The sequence below is a fragment of the Symphalangus syndactylus genome, chromosome 8 (assembly GCF_028878055.3).
Source record: "Symphalangus syndactylus isolate Jambi chromosome 8, NHGRI_mSymSyn1-v2.1_pri, whole genome shotgun sequence".
Classification (NCBI taxonomy): domain Eukaryota; kingdom Metazoa; phylum Chordata; class Mammalia; order Primates; family Hylobatidae; genus Symphalangus; species Symphalangus syndactylus.
In genome coordinates, this window is record NC_072430.2 from 16,981,405 (window position 1) to 17,004,916 (window position 23,512).

The window sequence follows — 23,512 nt, forward strand, 5'->3', positions numbered from 1 at the left end:
AGCTACAGGGGATGGAAGTTGACTTTGCCCTCTTCTGAAATAGAGGCCAATTGCTACTTGACATAAAGAAACTTTCCAATTGCCAGAACTTCCAACATCTATGGAAGAGCTGCCTGGTGAGGTGATGGGCTTACATTCTCCAAGGAGCTTGCAGAGTGGAGAGGAGGTTCTGTGCCAAAACCTTCAATAGCTTGGAAAAGACTCACAACTCTGTTTTCAGGGGAGAAGTGGCTTGAATAAGAAAGGAATTACAATTATAATTTGCCAACTGTTCACAACATTCCATGTACTGTATTAAACAAGAGAATGTGGCCAGGCACGGTAGCTCACGCCTGTAATCCCAACACTTTGGGAAGCGGAGGCTGGTGGTCCACTTGAGGTCAGGAGTTCGAGACCAGCCTGACCAACATGGTGAGATGCCCCCTGCCTCTAAAAATACAAAAATTAGCCGGGCATGGTGGCACATGCCTGTAATCCTAGCTACTCGGGAGGCTGAGGCACAAGAATTGCTTGAACCCAGGAGATGGAGGCTGCAGTGAGCCAAGACTGCACCACTGCACTCCAGCCTGGGCTACAGAGCGAGACTCTGTCTCAAAAAAAAAAAAAAAAAAGAGAGAGAGAGAGAGAGAGAACGCATTATTAAAGCACCTAAGCTTCATGACTTATGAAGCAGCTATTTATTACCTCCATTCTCCATTTTTTTAGATGAGAAAAAAGTGGCTCAGAGACTTGTGAAGACGTACACAAGTTCACACACATATTCAGTGATTACACTGGGGATTTCCAACCACTTGTCTGACTCTAGACCATATGACATAGATAATATTCTTTGCAACATCCAACAAAATGCTTCATTTATGGTATGCTAGGGTAGCATCAGATAAGCTATGTAGGCAATGAAGTATTTAGGTGATCTAAAGAAAAATGCAACATAAATGAAAATAAATAGATGGCTGCACCATACTTTGCTGAAGACATTTACGTAGTAAAGCAACCTCATTTGTTCAAAATATGACAGAGAAGCAGGGAAGAAGCCCCTGAAAGGATAAAATAGCCATCACTAAAATTAATACACTAAAACTCCTGCCACGGTATTCAGGGGAAGTCTCTCGGAGCCCACTGGCTCTTCATAAACCTAATAATCTTTAACATCTTCTCTAGCATATTAGAATTCCCAAATTTAAAAAAGCAATACTCCTTTGTTCCTATTTTTTTTTTTAAGGAGGGAATCTTGCTTCCTGAAGGTAGGCACACTGGCCACAATGAGGAGTGGTCATCAGCACACGAGGCTGTGTAAAGACAACGAGGGACTGGAAACAGTGTTGTAATGCCAAACAACTTGGGAGCAATTATACAGAAGCAAAATGTGTACAATAGTGGATTATTATAATGCTGAGACCAAGCAGTCGAGAAGTCATATTATGTTCACTTCACTATACTTAAGAAGACAAGCAAACAAAGTATTTGATAAAGATCTGTACCCCCAGCCCTGTGGTTATGAGATGAGAAAAAAAAAAAAAAAACAACAGTGGTTTTTGTAGAATTAGTTCTCTGTGACTTGGAAACCTCAACTTGGCCAGCATAGGCAGTTCCTCAGTGTTCCAGAGGGCTGAGCTTTCTCAGGGCCCAACTCCCCTACTTCTCAGAGACTGGGGATGATCCAGTATATGGATTATTATCATACTTTTTAACAATATTTTTGTGTACAGTGCCATATGTAAGGCCTTTCCCTACATAGTCCCTCAATTTCACCTTGAATGAACCCTATGCACATCTTATGGCTTGAGTGCCAGTGCCGGGTCTTGGGCCTGCTCTGAGTGCCTGCACTGCTGGGTCTCAATCTTGCTGCTGACTACTTGGCTCTGTCTCTGGTGTTTAGGAGCCTAGGGCACCCTTGACCTCAGCTGTCCCAGCCTTGTGTTGAGGGCCCTGGGCACATCTGTGGACAGAAGTATTCAGAGTGAATCGTAAGGGTTTTGGTCTGCAATTTGTCCTGCATCATTCTTCCCTGTGATTCATCATTCATTCCACAATATTTAGGAGGGCGGCAGTCACCCTCTCTGCGTTTTGGGGCCTGAAACAACGTTATCTTTTAAGAGAATGTGCTTAGGTAAAGTTGCTCCTCCCCTAGTTAAGTCTTTGGGGCCCTGTCCTCAGGAAGTCTAGTAGAAATTAGAGTAAGCTAGCAGGGTACGGTGGCTCACACCTGTAATCACAGAACTTATAGGAGGCTGAGGCAGGAGGATCACTTGGGCCTAGGAGTTTGAGACGAGCCTGAGCAACATAGTGAGACCGTGTCTCCACAAAAAATAAAACACATTAGCCAGGTGTGGTGGTGTGCGCCTGCAGTCCCAGCTACTTGGGAGGCTGAGGCAGGAGGATCACTTGAGCCAGGAGGTTGAGGCTGGAGTGAGCCGTGATTGTGCCACCACACTCCAGCCTGGGTGATAGTGTAAGACTGCCTCAAGAAAAAAAAAAACAATAGAGTAAACTGTACACAGAACCAGACAGACGTTGGGTCAAATCACAGTTCTATCCCAATGTAAATGAACCATAAATCAAGTGATAGGCTGAATTCTGGCACTTACTGCTTCTGGTACACTCAGTTGCTAACTGTGACAGTCGACAAGTAGGTGTGTGTTCTGGATGCTGTCTCAGGAGCTAGAAGAGATCCTGAGATGCAGCATGGTCTTGGTTAACAAAACACAGGTTTTATTAAATCAGAGGGATCTGAGCTCTACCATTTGCTGGGAGGTGACCACAGAGCCCCTGAGATGATTCTGGGGGAGCACCCTGGGAAGGTGCTGTGTGAGGGGCAATGCTTTCTAGAGTCCCTGTATGGCAGCCATGAAAGCGTGCCCTTTAGTTGCCCTGCAGGAGAACCTGCTATGGGAGCAGAGCTGGTGCACAGAGGCCATGCTGCTCCCAGCTGCTGACTGAATGTGGCAGGGGGACCAGTGCCAGCCCATTCCTGCCCAGCACAGGACTCTTCTGTGGGGGAAGCCTTGGTGTAGGGACACCCTATCAGCCTGGCCCAAATGTTCTCAGCACTGTGATGTGGTCGGAGATGCTTCTAGTCCATCCTTCCTGGCCTTTCTCCTTTTGCAGACTTTTCACCTGTGTCAGAACCTGGCACAGAGCAGGTGCCTAATAAATGTTCACTAAATAATCTCAGAGCTGAAAAGAACTATAGACACTAATCCACTTTTGTGTCCAATGAAGCTGCCCTCAGAAGTCCACACTGAGCTTTGGGTGACGCGAAACTTAACTTACTACTCTCCAAAGCAAACCCGTTGGTTGTAAATGGTTTTAATTTGGACAATCCTTCCTTGTTCTGAGTGACATGCCACTTGCTGCTCTCCAGAGTCACACAGGGTGCTCTGCAGAGCCTGTGACAACCCACCGGATAGCTGAAGGAAGAGCGCTTCCTTCCATCAGCCACACGACAAAGCTACCAGTCCCCTCGCCATCCCAGTAACTAATCAGTCTGGGTCCTAAAACTGGGCACAATATTCCAGGCTTAGTCTGACCAGTAGATGCTAGTGAGTCAAAAAACATTAACGAAAGAGAGATGGGTAGAACAGTACCTGCCCTCAGCGAGCTCCCAGCTAGTTAGGCAGTCAGATGAGTAATTATAAACCTTATCCAGCCTGGAGGGATGCGGGGGAGGGGGGACAGGGGAGGCTTTCTTCTTTTAAATGTTTATTTATTTACTTTTTTGAGACGGAGTCTCACTTTGTTGCCCAGGCTGGAGTTCAGTGGCGCGATCTTGGCTCACTGCAACCTCCGCCTCCCAAGTTCAGGCGATTCTCATGCTTCAGCCTCCCATGAAGCTGGGACTACAGGCATGTACCAACACGCCTGGCTAATTTTTAAAATTCTAGTAGAGACAGCGTTTTAAATTTTAGTAGAGACAGGGTTTTACCACATTGCCCAGGCTGGTCTTGAACTCCCAGCCTCAAGCAATCTGCCCACCTCGGACTCCCAAAGTACTGGGATTACAGGCGTGAGCCACTGCACCAGGCCTGGGGAGGCTTTCTGAAGCAAACGCTGTGTGGGTTTTAAGATGAAGACTTTCAACCCCTAGATGAATTGAGGAAGAGGATGTGGGGTTCTAGGAGGAAGAGACAGGCAGCTGAGCAGAGGCAGGGAGGCAAGAACCGCACGGCACGTAGAGAACCGCGAGCACTAGGTGGGGGTGAAGCATACCTGGGGTATCACACACACCTTTTAGGGGAGTTACAGAGATGGCATAAATAAAGCACTGTGCTTGCCACTAGATGCCTGAAGACCAATAAACCATTTTTCTTCTTGTAATTATAGCTACAGGTTCCTTTTTTTTTTTTTTTGCTGTTGTTAACACTTCAGGTTCAAATTAAACTTGTGGTTAACCAAAACCCCTGGTTTCCCCCCACCCTTTGAATAGTATTGGTTTGTCTCTTATTTTATTGCTACTAACAAAACCTAAATGCAAGAAAATACACATATTTATTCTACTTAAGATTTGTTTTGCTAACTTGGGCTTATTATACCTTTGAAATATTTTTGTTTTAATAAAATCTCGATTGCTATCTAACCTCGACATTGCCTACGAGCAATATATATTCACTTGCCTTCTCAACATCTTCACCTGGATAAATACTCAAACTCTGTATCATACGCATCCTCCCTAGGCATCATAAATTTAATTTGTCCAAATCATCTATCCCTTGAGGAAATCTAGTTTATTATTATTATTATTGTAGAGACAGGGTTTCGCTATGTTGCCCAGACTGATCTCAAACTCCTGGGCTCAAGTGATCCTCCCATCTTGGTCTCTCGAAGTGCTGGGATTACTGGCATGAGCCACTGTGCCTAGCTATAAGGAAATTTGATAGGCAAATGTTTTCTTAAATTATTTACTGAATAAATGAATGGATGAACTTTTTTTTTAAACATACACATATGAAATTTCATTTACTAAATGGTTCCCATGAGGTCTTCATGTCTCACAGGCTTCTTTTATGTGATCAAAACAATCTGTTGATTAGTTGGGGAGTGAAATCAGTCAAAACACACTGGTTTGTTCTGCACAGTGTTAAATTCCAGGTTGGTGGACTTCTTTCTCCCATGGGATCTAACAGGCATCTCTGAGCTGTAGGTATAACTAGAATTGCTCTCTTGGGGGAAGGCTCTTTTCAAACAAGCAGTCCAATTCCCCTGTCATTTTGGGCCTTTGTACATGTATTTGTGGGGCCCATATAATTTGCACCTGTAATTTCCCTCCGTGTGTCATGTGAGACCTAAACTCTTAAAGCTTCAGACTGCACTTCTATCAGCTTATAGGAGAAAGACCATGTGACTCTAGGCCTCAGTTTCCTCATCTGTACAAGGTGAGTCTGACCTCGGAGCTCCCTCGGACAAGCGCTGAGTACTCGCTGAGCTCTGCCCATGAGCCCAGCATGGGGCATGGCACAGCAGGGAAGATGGGAAAAACCATAATCTTTGTCCTGTTGCTGGTTCAGCAGTTAATTTTTTTAGATCATACACCAAGCCTGTCCAACCTGTGGGCCGCATACGGCCCAGGACAGCTTTGAATGCAGCCCAACACAAATTTGTAAACTTTCTTAAAACATTATGAGATTTTTTTTTAAAAGCTCATCAGCTATTGTTAATGTTAGTGTATTTTATGTGTGGCCCAAGACAATTCTTCCAATGTGGCCCAGGGAAGCCAAAAGATTGGACACTCCTGCAGTATATCATAGACCACTTTTGAATGTCTGTTGCAATCTCTCACTGAAGAGGGAAAAAAAAAAAAAAAAAAAGCAAAACACACCCCAAATTTTCTGCATGTAACTCTGAAACCTAATCATAGACCTTCCAGGACCCGATGTAGGAAATCAGTAATGCATTTCAAGATAAAATTATTACATAGGCAGCTGGGTGTGATGGAACATGCCTGTAGTCCCAGCTACTCAGGAGGATGCAGGAAAAATCTTGCAGCACAGCCCTCCGTGATGACAGCCTGCAGTCAATCTCGGGCTCTCACTCTCTAATCCTTCTGGAAAAGTTCAGGCTCTGTGCCCCTGGACTCTCGCTCCCCCACTCCCTATGTGGCTGGGAACAAGGTTTCTGAAATTCTCATGGACTTACATAGACACGCCATCCTAGCCCTGTTATTTCCTTGAAGGACAGGGTGTAAATTCATAAAGTAAGGGCAAAAGGAAGGTCCACACGGTAGAACGAGGCTAACCACAAGAGGTTTTTTGGGAAATGTGAGTGCAGGGTTGAACTTGGAAAAAGCACAGGATGTAGACCTGTCCAGAGAGAGGCTGGCTCCTCCAGCCCCATGCTTGCTTGCTTCTCCCTCTGCCAGAGCGCTTTTCAGTTTGTCCTGCCTCTCAGAATCTGCTGAGGTGTCTGCACCACCAGCCTGTGAGCTCCTTGAAGGCAGGAACTGTTTTGTTTTCCCCTTGGTAAAGCCAGTCCCTGTATGCTGTAGACATGAATAAGTGGTAAACAAATGACCCTGACTGTGGGAAAAACAGTGCGTTTATGATTGTGTGCCCGTGGGAACATTCTACTCACAATCCTCTCCATTTATTCTCAGAAAAAGTGTAACTGCCAAGCAAGAGCATCTGTCACAGATTACCATCAGCCTTCTCTCTCATAACAGCCTGGGAAGGGCGAGTCAGGAAACCACAGCTCTGCGGGTGGGCTCCTGTGCAAAGCAAGGCTCAGCCCTGTCTCTAAAGGTGCATCTCAGCTCTGTCTGGGCCCAGGCCTGCGGAGAAACACCCACTCCTCCAGAGCGAGGCCTCTGGGAAGGCACAGGCTGCCCTCTTCTGTTCCTCTGGAGTGTCACCTTAGGAGCCACACTCCTCCTTCCTGGAAAGCAGGCGGCCAAGGCCTCAATCTCTCTCCCTGGGACTGGCACAGTGGTCCTGCTCAGCCTTAATGCTCGGACTTGGGAGCTCCTTTTGGACAGAACAACTCTTCATACTCTGTCTTGAGGGCCAATTTTGTCTTCCCAGTAGGACTGTGAACCAGAATTTGCCCATAACAGAAGGGTTTCCTAGGAGGTAGGCATTCAGCACTAAAACTGGGATAATCCCGGGCAAACCAGGGTGAGTGAGCTGCCCTGCTGGGAACTCCTTTCTTATCTTTCACCACAGTAACCATCGCAAGGGTGGGCACCTAACAATCACCCCGCCAGCTGATACGACTGGACTTCGCTCCCTACTTCCCACTGCTCCCCACCCAGCTCGTCTTGTCACTTGCTCCCTCCATTTCCTCACCCTGCCCCACCCCCACCCTGCCGTCACTCTCCAAGCCCCCACTGGAACCTGGCCCCTGGCCCTGAGAATACACTTAAATAAGCCCAGACAAGGTTACTGCCTTTCCACTTTCAGCTCCAATGCATGCTTTACGGCTCTCGAGTCACTGGGCCCGTTAGTGAGCCAGGCATTGCTGACTATGTCCTCACTTCTGAAAACCTCTCCTTCTTAATCCCCAGTCTTCAAATTCTCCTGGCATTCCATTTCGCTCTCTGTGATTCCCGTTCAGCCTCCTTCACAGGTTTCCTTTCTACTTATCTTTTATGTCAAGTGTTTTTAATCCGAGGTCCAGGGAAAGGCTTGAAGAGTCTAAGAAACCTCCAAAATTATCTGCAAAAGTGAGTGTGCATGCTGCTTCTAGAAATGCATTTACCATGTTCTTTTTTTTTTTTTTTTTTTTTTTTTTTTTTTTTTTTTTTTGAGGTGGAGTCTCGCTCTGTTGCCCAGGCTGGAGTGCAGTGGCGCGATCTCGGCTCACTGCAAGCTCCGCCTCCCGGGTTCACGCCATTCTCCTGCCTCAGCCTCTCCGAGCAGCTGGGACTACAGGCGCCCGCCACCACGCCTGGCTAATTTTTTGTATTTTTAGTAGAGACGGGGTTTCACCATGGTCTCGATCTCCTGACCTCGTGATCCGCCTGCCTCGGCCTCCCAAAGTGCTGGGATTACAAGCGTGAGCCACCGCGCCCGGCCACCATGTTCTTAAATGGGTTTGCTCTCCAAAACAGATTTTAAAACCAATGTGAACTATGTGGAATTTCTTCTTATTTTACTCTATGCTCATGATTCTCAAAATTGTATGCACGGCCAGGTGCGGTGGCTCACACCTGTAATCCCAGCACTTTGGGAGGCTGAGGCGGGCGGATCACGAGGTCAGGAGATCGAGATCATCCTGGCTAACCGGTGAAACCCCATCTCTACTAAAAATACAAAAAAAAAAAAAAAAAAAAAAAAAATTAGCCAGGCGTGGTGGTGGGCGCCTGTAGTCCCAGCTACTCCGGAGGCTGAGGCAGGAGAATAGCGTGAACCTGGGAGGCAGAGCTTGCAGTGAGCCGAGATTGCGCCACTGCACTCTAGCCTGGGCGACAGAGCCAGACTCCATCTCAAAAAAACAAAAACAAACAAAAAAACTGTATGCACTGTAAGAGTCAGGTGAGTGTTTATTAAAACACAAATCCCTAGGCCCCCATTTAGGAGATTCTGATGTGTTAAGTCTCAGGCGGGGCGGGGTCTCTATTTTAACACACACGTTTGCTGGTTCTAGGCAAATGGTCCATGAAGGAAACTTTGAGGACCATTTGCTTTCACGTCTCCTCATGGGCTCTGTCATTTATGCCAGGGTTTACGTGAGCACCAATACACTGATAAATCCCATGTCGACTCTCCAGTCCTGTCCTTTCTTCTAAAATATGGAGCCGTATTTCTAACTGTTGGACATAACTTAGAGACCTCACAATTCAACATGCTCAAGAGAGAATGTATTCTTTTCACTGTTTCCCATTTCAGGGAATGGAAGCAACACCTACCCAGTCCCCTGAGTCTGAAACCTGAAGGCCATTTCAGACGCTTTTTTATGCTTCATCCTCCATGGCCCAGTGGCCATCTATTCTATTTCTTAAACATCTTTTGGATTTGTCCCTTTCTCTCCCTCCTTGCTGCCACTCCCAGCCCTTGTTATTTACTTTAGACCACAGCCTCCTAGCTGTTCCCCCGCCTCTGGTTGAAGTCTCACGCCCCCCAACCCTTCAATTGCAAAGTCACCAGAAAGACCTTCATCAAAGGCAAACTGACTGAGCCTTTTCCCTCATTGGGAGCTCTGCCACTTACTAGCTATAAAATGACCTCATACAAAACTTCTGTGTTCCCCAGTTTCTCTATCTATAGCTTATCCTCCTTTATCTACCCATATCTTTCCTCTTTCCTCATCTTCTTTATAGGGTTGTCTGGAGAATTAAGACTTAATATGTGTAAGCATTTGGAGCAGCACCTGATCCCATGTGGCACGAGGAAGGGAGTCATCGTTACTACGGAATATAATCCCAGCTCTGGGGCAGGCACTCAGCGGCCTTCACATTGTAGCCCTTGCCAAAGTGTCCACAGCTGACCCACCCCTTGGCTTAGTCTTGTGGAAATGCATACAGGCCCCTAACACACCCCTCCCTGCACTCTGTGGCCTCTGCTGAGGCTCAGGCCACTTCCTCTGCCTGGGATACTTTTCTCAGCCGAGCCGAGCTGACCCAAGCCGACCCACTAATTCCTACTCATCCATAAAGACTTGGAATATCTGTTACCTCTTTTAGAAAATCTTCCCTGAAGCCCCAGGCTGAGTTAGATGGTCCTTCTCTGAGCCTTATTATCCCTATTATCATGGTCCTGTGCCTACCATCACAGCACTTACCGCAGCAATGTCTGTGCTAGGTCCCTCTGCACACCACTGAACGCCTCCAGGGCAGGGGCCATTTCTTCTAGGCAGACTTCTACCTACGTAGAGTGAGGACTTAGGCCACAGGTCTCTTCCTGTCTGTTGCCCTCTAGAGGTCCAAGACTACAGTGTAGATTACTCTGCTGGTCCCAGGGAACTTCCCTTCTTGCTCTGCTGGACCTGAGGCTGCCCACAAACGGCCCAGCACATTTCAGCGAGGAAGGACCCGTCTGATCACACAGCCCAACCGGCAGCCTGGTGGTAAAGCCAGGAATGGCAGCGAAAGCATCCCCATGACATTGGGCCAATTAAGATGACTTTTCTGCTACTCCTCAAGTAATTAGGAAGAGATATTTCTCCTGCCCGAGATGATTTCTTTTTCCTACATCCAGAGGTTTGAATCTTACCTTTTCTCAAAGCTCACATTGTCATTGCTTTCAAAACACACCTATTCACTCATTCCCATTCATTTAATAACTACTAACAGCCATATGGCTCAGGTCTGAAGGAGATTACAATCTATCAAGAAAAACAGATCGTTGCAAAATGGGTGTACCAGAGTATTGGGAAGGGAGAACATCAGGCTTTGTAGGAGGAGTTCTTGCCTGTAAACCAGAGCTGATAAAAATAGCATGGTCTATTTCTATGGTGATTAATAGACAAGACATGAGGGTGACCAGTACCATGCTGGGTACATTCCTTATACTCAGTAGGTATGTGTCTCTGCCCTCCAAACCCCACCCCAAGGTGCCACGTGCCTCTGATTACTTTCAAGCCATCAGGACAGCCACTTCGAGCTATCTTCTTCCTGAGACTGTGGGCTTCTGAAGAACAGGCCCGTGTCTGAGTTCAGATACCCTTCCCCAGTAAGCCATCGTCCTCGGTGTAGCCTGGTGCTTCTGGCCTGGGCTCTGCAGCTGCCAAGGGCATTAATAAGGGGTGAGCAGTGAAGGGTGGGGGGCTAGAGAGAAGTGGCCATAAATAAATGTTCCCAAAGCTAAGCAGAAACACAGCCAGACTGAGGCAGTCTGTAAAGTCCTGACTTGTTTACCTTCAACATACAAGCAACAAAAGTGAATCTTAAAAGCTGGGTTGAGAACCATCAGCAAGGAGCCTCCTGGATGGGAGCAGAGCAGCCCACACTGAGGTGCTTACACAGACCTGTCTGGGCACTCCAGTGCAGAGCAGAGCTGGGGTCTACCCACAGAGCCCCAAGACGAGGCCCGGCACACAGGAGACAGGGGCTTTCTCCTTTGCCAAATTCCAGTCTCTCTCTGAAGCACATTACTTGCTAGTTCAGTGGACCCCCTGCAGGCATGCAGCTTGGCTCTGGTAATACAAGTGACACCTTCAACTGACTTCACACAATGCTCAAACCACCATCAGGAGGTCATTATCACATTTATTCCGACTTCACATTGTGTGGCTACCCCAAGTCACACAGGGAGTCAAGTCAGAGACGCTGCTGGACAGGACCCTGCCTCCTGCCATCTGGAGGCCTCTCCTTCCAGCTCTCGGAGAACTCTCACACTATGAACTCCCCTCTGCCCACAGGCAGCCCCACCCTGTCTCCCCTCAGCCTGCCCCAGCCTCACCATTCTGCTCTTGCCACAGACTTGCCCTCCTTCTTGCCCTCCTCGCCTCCTGTGGGAAACTTCTCCATTGGCTCCCATGACACCGCATAGCTTGGCTCTTCTCTGGACTGCCCCTTTTCTGACCACTGTCTATCCCACGGTGGAGAGGGGCAGAGAGAGAGAGAGGACTTTAGAGAAAGTCTGGCTGGCTGGTGCCCACCAGGAAGCAGTGTTGTGCTGGGAAGCAAGGCTGGGCACAGAGAGGGCCAGCCCTCATCATGGAGTCAGCGTGGGGGCGTGGGGAAGTGAGGACACTGGGGACAACAGCTCCAGCTCTGCCCCAGGTCTGGCTCTGTCATTTGCCAGCAACATGACTTCAGGGAGGTAAGTTTACAGCTCTGTAAAATGAGGAGAATCACCTTTTTGCATTTTCTTTTACATTTGCTGAGATCAAATAAGGCTGATGAAATAAACAGGAGAGCAGTTTACTAAACATGATTAGCACCCAGCAGATACCATCTTGAAAAAGGACAGTGTTGGCTGGAATCAACAGCAAATCCATATGAGGCAAGACTTAGGGTGGAATCCGCATGAAACTGCCTTCTGTGTCCACATGGAAAGCTGTCATTATCGCCTACTCTTTTAACTTCTAACAAGAAAAACAAGGTGGCAGGTTCCTCACTGTGGCCTGGAGAACTGCCTCAGGCCTCACCAAGTGGGACCAGGCTGTCGGGTCCTGTCTTTGTGGAATGGCCCAGATCCACTGTGGAGGTCACTGAGGGCCCACTCCTGAGCCCTGGCTGTTGGGAAATCAGTTTCTGGGCCCTGATTTGCTCCTGTGCTTTCCTCTAGCCTCTACTCACACTGCCCCCGCCACCGCCCCTGGGGTGACTCCCTGAACCACACTGAAGAGAATGCTAATGCCCACTCTCCGGCCCCTGCCGCTCCCCTCAGCTGCTTAGCTTCTCTGCAGAACACTTATCATACTTGCCACTGAACTGAGGGGCAAGTGCCTCCATGAGGCAGGTTGTTCGGTTTGGTTTTTAAAGTAGCGTTCATCTCGGTAGCTCTAGTAACTGGGACCTAGTGATTGCTCAACAAATGTCTTTGAACAACTGCTGGCTTTTATGTTTGCTGAGTTTTGCCAGGTATTGTATTTCTCAGCCTGCAAGGATTTTTGTGGTAGAGGTGGCATGATTCACTTGAGATGTGGCCACCTCTGCTTTCTCTTTATTTCTTCCTGCATTTATTTGAAAAATAAAACAACGGCCGGGCACAGTGGCTCACACCTGTAATCCCAGCACTTTGAAAGGCCAAGGTGGGAGGATAGCTTGATCCCAGGAGTTTGAGACCAGCCTGGGCAACACAGATCCTGTCTCTACACAAAATAAAAAAAGTTAGCCAGGCATGGTGGTAGGTGCCTGTAGCCCCAGCTGCTCAGAAGGCTGAGGTGGAAGGATCCCTTGAGCTGAGGAGGTTAAGGTTGCAGTGAACCATGTTTGCACCACTGCACTCCATCCTGGGTGACAGAGCAAGACCCTGTCTCCAAAAAAAAAGAAAAAAGAAAAAGTGCTGTACGTGCAAAGTGTCACAAGAGGAGGGCATTTAGTTCTCCCCGAGGGACCCAAGGGATGCTGTCATGAAGGGGAAGCAAGACTTTTCAAGAGGAAACAAGGAACCATTTCAAGCAGGGGGAAGAGTGTCAGCAAAGGCAGAGTGGTGGGTGGGGGGGAACTCAGTCGTCACCCTGGGGCCTCATCACTTCTCAACACCTACCCAGGGGAACGAGGAAGCACACCCACGTTGCCATGTCCCAATTCAGTGACTGAGAAACAGAGACGCTTGGAATCACAGCCGCATCAGAGCTGAAAAACACTGCAGTGATTTTCTTAGGAAACAGGCCTGGAGAAGGAAGTAACTTGCCCGACACCCATGGCTGATCCGCGGCAGAGCCTGGACTAGACAGCAACCTGACGTTCTGTCTTGCAGTAAGCCTTTTCTGCTCCACTTGGCGACGCAGCAAAACCCAACTCCAACTTTTACTCACTATTTTGAAGCTGTTTTTCACTCCAACTTTTTAATCTGAAAAATTTCAAACCTACAGGAACATGTAAGGGACACTTTTTTACCTTTCGCTAAACCTGCCCACGGTTAACATCTGCCGCATGTGAGTTATCTCTGTCTTTCCTCTGAGCCATTTGAAAGTCAGCTGCAGATACCATGATACTTCAATCCTAGGGACTTTAGCATACATTTCTTTAAAATAAGGATATTCTAATATATAACTTAAATACCATTGTTACAACAAAAAAAATCAACAATTTACTAAAAATCTAATACAGAGTCCATATTAAAAGTTACCCATGTAATCCCAGCACTTTGGGAGGCCGAAGAGGGTGGATCACCTGAGGTCAGGAGTTTGAGATCAGCCTGGCCAACATGGTGAAACCCCATCTCTACTAAAAATACAAAAATTAGCTGGGCGTAGTGGCGCACGCCTGTAGTCCCAGCTACTTGGGAGGCTGAGGCAGGAGAATTGCTTGAACCCAGGAGGCATAGGGAAGTGTAGGTTGCATGGAGCGGAGATAGCTCCAATGCACTCCAGCCTGAGCGACAGAGGGAGACTCCGACACAACAACAACAAAAAAGTTACCCAATTTTTACAAAATGTTTCTGATTTTTTGGGATGCAGGATCTGCTCATGGACTACATGTGGTTGAGCCGTCTGCTTACTCCCTTTCAAGCTAAGCTAGAATGTGAAACTATTTAAAAATTTTTCATTGATAAAGATGTTGTGTGTGTGAAGAATTCAGGCAAACTGAATGTAGACTGTAGGTTGGTTAAAAGGTGACTGCCAGATCTCCAATGGAAAGCTATATTTTCCCCTTGGTAATTATTAAATCATTTATAGGGTGCCATTTTTTTTCTTAATGGGCACAGGTGTGAAACAGGTTTCATGGTATGAAGTAGACTTAAAATGTTTACTGTGAAGTATTTCAGGCCTGTGAGAAGTAGGTTCCCACGATCCCACCATGCAGTCTAGGAAATCTGACAGCAAGTCATAAAGCTGTTTAGTTCAAGTGACGCCTGTATGCTCCTCCCAGACCCAGAGCCGCTCCCCTCTACCAGGGGGAACCGCCACCTTGCAGGTGGTGTTTTCAATTCCATGCATGCTGTCTGTAGTTCAGCCATACAACTATTTTACACACATGGTTCTCAAACTTTTTTGGTCAGAGAACCCCTTTACACTCAATTATTAAGGATGCCAAAAAGCTTCTGTTTTATGTAGGTTAAGTCTATCCATATTCTCCTTATTTGAAATTAAAACTAATAATTTTTTAAAACACAAGAATATACAAGCAGACATTTCATTAGCTGCCACGGTGATGATGCCAAAACATCACATAGCTCTGGAAAATTCCACCATGAATTCATGAGACAAGAGCTGAAATGGCAAATGATGTCTTAGTAATATTATAAATATAGTTCTGATCTGCAGACTACTAGGAGGGTCAATCTCTGGAGTACATTTTGAGAACTGCTGCATTACAGCAATGAAAGACAATGAATTAGCTCTCTGCGTATTAACATGGGAAACCCAAATGGTGACTGAGCCCCATTTTTGAGAGTGTTAGAATTAGAGAAAGGCTTTGGGTAAATAAAGTCTATATTCAGTGTTAAACCCCGACACCTTCTTTTCTATCCAAATTGGTTGCCCACGTCATGGGCAATCAAGATGTTTGCCTTTTCTCCTCGGATGTCACCCTCTCAGATGCCTGGACAGCTGGTCTCCATTTCTCTGTGAAGCCTGGTGCAATCTGGAAAAACACTCCAACCAACTGTTGGGGGAGTCTGATATTCCTAGACCGACCCTGTCTCATATGCATTTCCCATACTCTTTCAAGGCCACTGACGTAGCCCTTTCTTTGGGGAGCCATCTGATAGCCACGTGGACATTAAGGATACTCAAACCTCAAAAACATTTATGTATTTTGCTGTGTCTTCATCCCAAAATTTGTGTCTCCAGAGTCTGTGACTCTGATCACTTGTGAAGTGGAACAGGTTTTAGCACAGCCTTGGGACAACTGTAGAGGCCTGGCTTGGGCCAAGGATTGGGACAGTATGTTCAGCTCCAAGGATGAATCAACAGCCTGGGAACGAAGACCCCGGCTCTGCCCTTACAAACACCCCTGATGACAGAGTAGCCACTTGGACTCTGTGTGATTTACTAGGCACAGAGACAAACATGAATGCATAACACAAGCGTCCTGCTCTGAAAGAGCTCTAGGCTGGTAGGAGAGATCCTGAGCTGACAGAGCGTCGACAAGAGATATGCACGCAGGCATGGGGTGCTACAGGACAGACGAGGTCTCTTTTGTCTCTTGTGGTATTAACAGCACAGAATGACGGAGGCTGCAAAATAGAGATCAGGAGGGCCTCAATTCTAGCCTTGACTCTGCAAACTCGGACAAGTTTAGCTTTGAGAAGTTAAAGCTGAGAGGGCAGATTTTGATCCTCTCAGAGATCAAAAGCTCTGTCAAGTGACAACAATGTGACCTGGAATACGTTACTTTGTAGGCCCTTGTTTTCTTTTCTTTTTGAGGTAGGGTCTTGCTCTGTCGCCAGGGTGGAGTGCAGTAGTGTGATCACAGCTCACTGCAGGCTTGAACTGCTGGGCTCAAGCAATCCTCCCACCTCAGCCTCCTGAGAAGTTGGGACTATAGGCTTCAGGCATGCACTACCACACCTGGCTAATTTTCATTTTTTTCTTTTCTTTTCTTTCTTTTTTTTTTTTTTTTAAGAGACAAGGTCTCACTATGATGCCTAGGCTGGTCTTGAACTCCTGAGCTCCGGCGATCTTCCTGCGTTGGCCTCTCAAAGTGTTGGGATTACAGGTATGAGCCACCACACCCAGCCAACCCTTGTTTTCTTATCTGTAAAGTGGGAACAGTGATACAAAACCTCAAAGGATGAGAATTAAATAGTATGTATATCATGTAACTAGCATAATGGTTGGTGTATAACACTCAGAAAAGCTGAGCTGTTGTTATTTTCCTCCTCTGTGGGTTCAGTTACCAAAGTGAAGCCATTGACTAGACTGGTTCTCATCCATTTTCTGCCCCAGCCCACCTGAGTATCGTAACATTCTCATGAGAATAACCTAGCATCTCTAGAGGAATGTTTCTCAACTAGAGGCACATGGGATTCTTTGAGACAGAGGAAGGCAGAGAAGCTTTAGAAGCTCCAGAAGCTCTCCAAATGATTTGGCTACAGGTCTCCAGGGAAGTGTGTGTTCCCACGGAGAGTGAATGGACTACGTGATCTCTGAGGGCTTGTTCAATTGCCTCTGGGACTCTCTGACTTGCCTGTGAGGACTGGAAATACCTGTGAGGAAAGGAAACACCAGGTGTTCCTGGAGACTCCTCCAAACCCTGACACAAAGGCATACAATTGGGTTGGAAGGATTGTAAGGTGAAGCCCGGCTGTGCGAGACTTCTTACATCTTTACAGCTTCAAGACGTGCAGCACAGTGGAATAAACAGTAATGATTGTGCCCAGGCAGCCACGGTTCCTTCACTACCTGACAGCAAGTGAAATGTCTGTTTTTCTGGTCTCTTCTCTAACATGCCACACCAGGAAGCTCCACTGAGTAGCAGCTTTGGTAGCACAGGAATCTTTAGGACCATATATCAAAGTAGTTAATTAAATCCAGCAGCTCAATAAATGTGTATTGCCAGGCAATGTTTTAGGCATTGGGGATACACCAGTGAACAAAACAGGCAAAAATCCCTGCCTTCTGGGAGTTTACATTCTAGAGGGGTAAAGACAGACAGTATACAGTAAAACAAGTAAGTTCTATAATATGTTAGAAGATAGTACGTGCTTTAGAAAAACCCACAGCCTACCAAAGACAACAAAGACACCAGGGAAGGAAATGAAATTAACTGGCTGGCCCCAAAAGTGGCAGACATATCACGCATCCCTATCACGTTTCCTGCTGCTGCACCGCGACCTCAGCTAGTTCCTGCTCAGGTCAACCTTGTTCAACCCACATTTCCTGGGAACCTGTTCTGCTAGGCCCAAACCTCTACAGATTCTTCCAGCTAGCACCCCAGCTGCCCCAGCGTGGTGAAAGGAATCACCACCCACCTAAGCCATGTCTGACTCATGATTCCCCCACACCCATGTGTGATCCACCAGATAGTCCTGGAGGCTACAGCACCACAGCACTTCCTGAATCTGGTGACTTCTCACCGCCTACCCTGACTGCTCCACTGCTGGCCCAAACCACCCTCACCTCTTACCTGGATGACTGCGGTAGCCTCCCAAGAGGTCATCCTGCCTCCATTCTTGCCACACTGCCAGCCATTATCCACACAGGGCCCAGAGTGATTTTCTTAAGCTTCTATCAGATGTCTTCCCCTTTGCTTCGAACCCTCCCTCCAAAGACTTCCCCTAACTAAATTCTGACATACGCACTAAATTCAGCACAGCTCGCAGGCTTTGCCGTTGGGCCTGATAAAGCCTTCTGTGCCCTTATTTGCCTTCACTCTTCCTTCTTCATGTTGCTCCAGCCTCTGTATTTTTCTTGACCCTTGAATCCACCAAACCGTTCCTATTTCAGGCCTCGTCCGCATCTGAGGATACTTGCTGCCCTTTCCACCTCAGAATCTTCAGATTTTAGCATGGCTGCCTCATGTCTCCACAGAGGGCACTGGCTAAGGCAGTGGCCCAGTCATTCTCTACCACACTGCTCTATTGTTTTCACATCTCTTGTTGATGGTTTCTTGACTATATTCTGCCTCCCTACTCTGCCCTCAGTTTGAGGACAAGACTGCCTGTCTTGTTTACCATTGTGTCCCTGGCACCTAGAGCAGCTGCTGGGTGACTGGTTGCCTGTGATGCCTGCCAGTGCCTTCTAAAAAATCATCCCTATCCTTCAAAGTTCACCTGAGATCCCACTTTCTCTTTGAGGTCTTCCCTGACAGTCCCCAACTTCTCAACTCTTACTGCCCCTCCTGTCTATGCTTATTACTCTCTGTGCTGCAGGGTCCTCACAGCGAGTCGCCTCCTCATTTCTGTGAGTGCTGTCTTCCTCACTCCCTACCAGTCCCTGAGGATAGAGGCAGCTCTAATTCAGGCATAAGAGCAAAAGGGCAAAGCGTCTGTGATCAGGAGGCACAGGTTCAAGTCTTGGGTCTATCACTCACTGGCTATGTCTCTTGTCAAGTTACTCTCTCCTTCTATGAAACAGAAACAATAAAAACAATGCTAGCTGGGTATGGTGGCCCACAACTGTATTCCCGCTGAGGCAGGAGGCTTGCTCGAGCCTGGGAGTTTGAGGCCAGCCTGGGCAATAAAGCAAGACCTCCTCTCTAAAAAATACAAAAACATAAACACCCCACAACACTACCTTCAGGATTATTGCGATAATTAAATAAAATAATGTCAGTGAAAGCATTCTGTATGTTGTCATGCGCTCAAGAGAATTCCCAGCTCCTAATCCAGTTAGGACTTGGAAAATGTTTCTTGATTGGTGGGTAGCCAGAGCTAGAGCTGGTAAGATATATTTTCACATTTAAAAGGCCCTTTGTATGCCCACCACAGGCGTCATGGTATCCCCATAGGTCAGTCAGCATGAGGAAAAACGAAAAGTTCACAGCTCCTATGGCTGCTGACCTTGCAGCTCCACGAACGCTGCTTCCACCAGGACTGTCACTACGGTGCCAGGCCAGGGACCTGTGGCAAAGTGCAAGCAGCCTTGTATGGGGGAGGGACGCACCAGAAAACCTGGGCTTTTGCTTTGGTTCAGCCACTACTTCGCTCCCCGTACACAAATTCTGCTCCACACTGGGCCTCAATTTCCTGATCTGTGCACTCGAGAGCTGGACTAGATTAGTGTAATCTTCAGACTTGAAAATCATCACCACCACCAACAATGACATTTTTTTCCTCAATGAATTATTGAGGAATACATAAAAAAGATAAAAGCAGAGTTATTTTGGCTGAAGTGGAGGATAAGATGCCCAAAACATCTTATCTACTGTAGATCACCTCCAAGGTCTTTTCAAATGGAAATTTCTAGGATTTCTATGATTTTAAAATTGAAAAAGAAATTGCTGTGCCTCCTCCCCATTTACTTCTGATATAATTTTCTGCAATTAGTAATTGACAGGGTAGAATAAGCTGCTAGAATTTTTCACAATGTAATTTACAACTGAAAATGACTTTGGAAGTTGATATGCCTTTGAAATGAAAAGCATTCTGTTTTCCACAGCTCCACTCACGAGTCCTCTAAAGTTAAAGTTACTAAAATGACAGGATCAGAAACAAAGCCAACTGGAAAATAAGCAGCCCTGGACAAGTTCTACCTACCACCATGTCAATTTTAACAACTCACTGCAAGCTGCTTCTGTGCCTGTGTAGCGTGCTGCGAAAACCACCGGATGAGGCCATCCTTGTTAAACCCTCGTTCCATTCCTTCCCCAACCTGCCATGTGATCTTGGACAAACCCCACAACTTTTCAGAGGTTTTCTCAGCTACAAAACAGGAGTGACGACAGCGTTCTCATTGATCTAACACGGTTAAAAGATTCAAATAAGAAAACTGGTGAAATGGCATTCTGGAAATTGTGAAATAATTTTCAAAGTGAGGGACTGTTACTTTACGCTAAAAAACAAAGCTGTCATGAGTCAATCAAACAAATGCCCCAAACCCCACAGGATAAAAGTCTGCCTGTCCTATCATCTATAATCTTTCAGAGTTGTAGGGCAGGGGAGAGGCAGGTCCAAAATGTAATCTCACCTTTAGAAAGAACAATCTCAATGAGGAGTGCGGTTTGTAGACTGGCTGGTATTCACACATGTGCTAAACAGCAATAGCCTAAGGCCACAAGTCTCTCAAGTGAAGGGTCAGGATTCTTGCTATTAAGTTCATGAAGTTCTTATCATAAAAAGAACCCTCTCTGCCTATATTTAGAAAAAACAACCAGTCTCGGGTCATTCTAGAGAGAAGGGCCAGGACTCACCAAATGTACCTCTGAGCTAAACGATTCCCCTAGATGGCTCAGATTCTCCTCTCTATAATCTGAGGCAGGGGCTAATTTCTAAGTAAGTCCTTGGCCCAGAAGCCATTAAAGGTCACAGGCATCAAGAGACACAGGCCTGTGTAATGGAAAGACCAGCGGCTAGGGAGTGAGCAGACTGTCACCAACCTGCTGTGTAACCTCATGTAAGCCCCTGCCCTCTGGTCATGGATTTCTCGATCAGTATACTAAGGGGATCTGAGATGATTTCTATAGCCCATTCACCATTAAGAGTCTAGGTTTCCTCTTGACATCCCTCTGTCCCCTGCACTGGTTCCAGTACTCACCTTGTGGCCATGGCTGAAAAGTGGCAGCACAGGGAACCCTGAGGAGGCGAGTCCTGCACTCACTCCCACCAGGCTACGTTGATCAGAGGACCATAGACCCTCTGAAGACAGCAACTTGATTTTTATAGCCTACTTAAAACCAAACAGGAAAAGGAAGCTGAACCAGAGACAAAGGGGAAACAAACCCAAGTGAAAAACTGAAACCTAGGTAGAAAATAGAGAAACAAGAAGCTAACAGTGCAGAGCCCCACCAGCGTGGGCGGCTGAGAGGCACTGCACAGGCTCGACCCCCCACAGCTGGCAACCTCAAGCCTCTAAGTGCTTCCTGCAAGGGTGCAAAGGTGGGTGAAGCCTGCTGGAGGTAGGGGCCAGGTCATGGTGCTGGCTCCCCACTAACTAGCTCTATAGTCTGTCTAAGTCAATGCCATTTAAGAGGTCTGGGCCTCAGTTTTCCATCTGTTATAGAAAGTGCAGGCTCAGCACAGACGACTTCCTATAGGCCTTAAGAAAAAGCTACAAGAACTCAGAAGAGTCCCCGCTGACTGTCCAGAGAATAGAAGACTAGATGATAAAGGCTATAAGCTGATCAAGTCTTTTTTTTTTTTTTTTTTTTTTTTTTGAGATGGAGTTTCACTCCTGTCACCCAGGCTGGAGTGCAATGGTGCGATCTTGGCTCACCGCAACCACCGCCCCCTGGGTTCAAGCGATTCTCCTGCCTCAGCCTCCTGAGTAGCTGGGATTACAGGCATGTGCCACCATGCCCAGCTAATTTTGTATTTTAGTAGAGACAGGGTTTCTCCACGTTGGTCAGGCTGGTCACAAACTCCCGACCTCAGGTGATCCGCCTGCCTCGGCCTCCCAAAGTGCTGAGATTACAGGTGTGAGCCACCGCGCCAGGCCACTGATCAAGTCTTCATATTTGACTCTGGAACAAAATTTGTACTTCTACCGAGGAGACACCTCTCTCTAATGATGACATTTAAGTCAGCAATTTAGAGCCTGAAAGGAAAACATTTGAGGAATACTGGAAACTTGGCTTTGTCACTTGTTCATTAAGTGGGAGGCCTCAATTGTAAAATGGGGTTATACCTATTTTGCTTATCTCCACAGGGTTCTCATGAAGAAAAGATCCAGTCCAATCTTCCTTTCAAAATCTACTGAGAACTCACTAAGAAGCATGCACTGTGTTAGAAATCACAGACAAAAAATTGAGAACGACCGTACTTGTCCTTAAAGGGCTTTTACAGTTTAGAAAAGAAGAGGTTGATAATGTTAGCCAATATTTAATAGATCCATTAAAATATTATTGATATAGTGAAAAATAGCTGTACAGAGTACAGTACAAAAGAAGTATCAGTTCTAATTGGAGAGATGAATGCACTTTGAATGCTAAAAATGCATTTTAAAAGGCTTTTAATGATACACATTTCCCTTGAAGCACTGTTTTAGTTGCAAACCACAATTTGGATGTATTGTAGTTTTCTTTTTTCTTTTGGTTCAAAATATTTTTAATTTTCTCTAGCGATTTCTTCTTTTATCCATGGATTACTGATAAGTGCTTTGTTAACTTTTGAAATATTTGGTGTTTGCCTGTATCTGTTGCTGCTTATTTCCAATTTAATCCTACTGGGGCCAGAGAACATATTTGGTGTGACTTCTTCCTTTGTTTTTCCTGGTATGATCTCAAACCTTTCACATTTATCAAAATGTGCGTTATGGCCCAGCATGCAGTCTACCTTGGCGGATGCAGCATAAGCACAAGGAAAGAATGTGTATTCTGAAACTGGTCGGGTGCAGTGTTCTAAAATGTAAATTAGGTCATGGTGGTTAATAGTGTTGTTCAGAATGTCTACGTCCTTGATACTTTTTGTTGCTGTTGTTCGTTTTCGTCTAATTATCCTATCAACTGCTGAGGGAAAGGTCCTGAAATCTCCAACTGTGACTGTGGATTTCCCTCTTTAATTCTGTCACTCTTTATTTCTTGAAGCTCTTGTTAGGTACATTTTTCCACGCCACATTGGTTTTCTGTGGCTGCTGTAACAAATTACCACAAACTGAGTGGCTTATAACAACACACACTTATTATCTTAGAGTTTTCTAAGATGATAGGAGGTCAGAAGCCCAACATCATCAGAAGTTCCACATGGGTCTCTCTTGCTCACCTTTCTCAGCTTCTGGACACTGCCTGCATTGCTTTCTCATAGCCCCTCTGTCCACTTTCAAAGCACGCAGCATCGCTCTGACCCTTCTTCCACAGTGACATCTCTTTCTGACCACAGTGTGAACAGGTTCTCTGCTTTTAAGGACTTGTGTGATTAGACTGGACCCGATGTATAATCCAAGATAACCACTCCATCTCAAGGTCCACAACTTCAATCACGTCTGCAGAGTCCTTTTTGCCATGCAAGGTAACATTTTATTTATTTACTTTTTTAGAGGCAGGGTCTCTCGCTGTCACCCAGGCTGGAATGCAATGGTGTGATCATAGTTCACTGCAGCCTCAAACTCCTGGCTCAAGTGATCCTCCTACCTCAGCTTCCTGAGTAGTTAGGACTATAGGCACACGCCATCATGCCTGGCTAATTTAAAAACAGTTTTTTAATAGAGATGGGGTCTTGCTATGTTTCTGAGGCTGATCTCAAACTCATGGCCTCAAGTGATCCTCCTGCCCTGGCCCCCAAAGCGCTAGGATTACAGGCGTGAGCCACCATGCCCATCCCATGTAAAGTCACATAGTCACAGGTTCTAGGGATTAGGGTGGGGTAATGGCATTACTCTGCCTACTACACATCCTTTCACTTTCAGTTGATTTGTATCTTTGTATTTAAAG

The 23,512-nt window shown here is 46.4% G+C and overlaps 1 protein-coding gene across 12 annotated transcripts in view; it reads right to left on the minus strand.

The window, feature by feature from the left end:
• Positions 1 to 23,512, minus strand: part of EVL (Enah/Vasp-like) — a 171,939-nt gene that overhangs the window by 59,092 nt on the left and 89,335 nt on the right. For 3 of the 12 annotated variants that reach the window (XM_063643923.1, XM_063643919.1, XM_063643915.1), the window contains exon 1: positions 9,712 to 9,924. The exons of 3 other annotated variants lie outside the window; for them this stretch is intronic. In XM_063643923.1, coding sequence (XP_063499993.1) covers positions 9,712 to 9,773 — 62 coding nt within the window. In that variant the 5' untranslated portion in view covers positions 9,774 to 9,924. Of the gene's footprint in view, positions 1 to 9,711; positions 9,963 to 19,710; positions 19,850 to 20,682; positions 21,245 to 23,512 lie in introns of those variants that run through there. 6 more of the 12 variants (XM_063643924.1, XM_063643921.1, XM_055288189.2 and 3 more) reach the window with 5 other exon arrangements.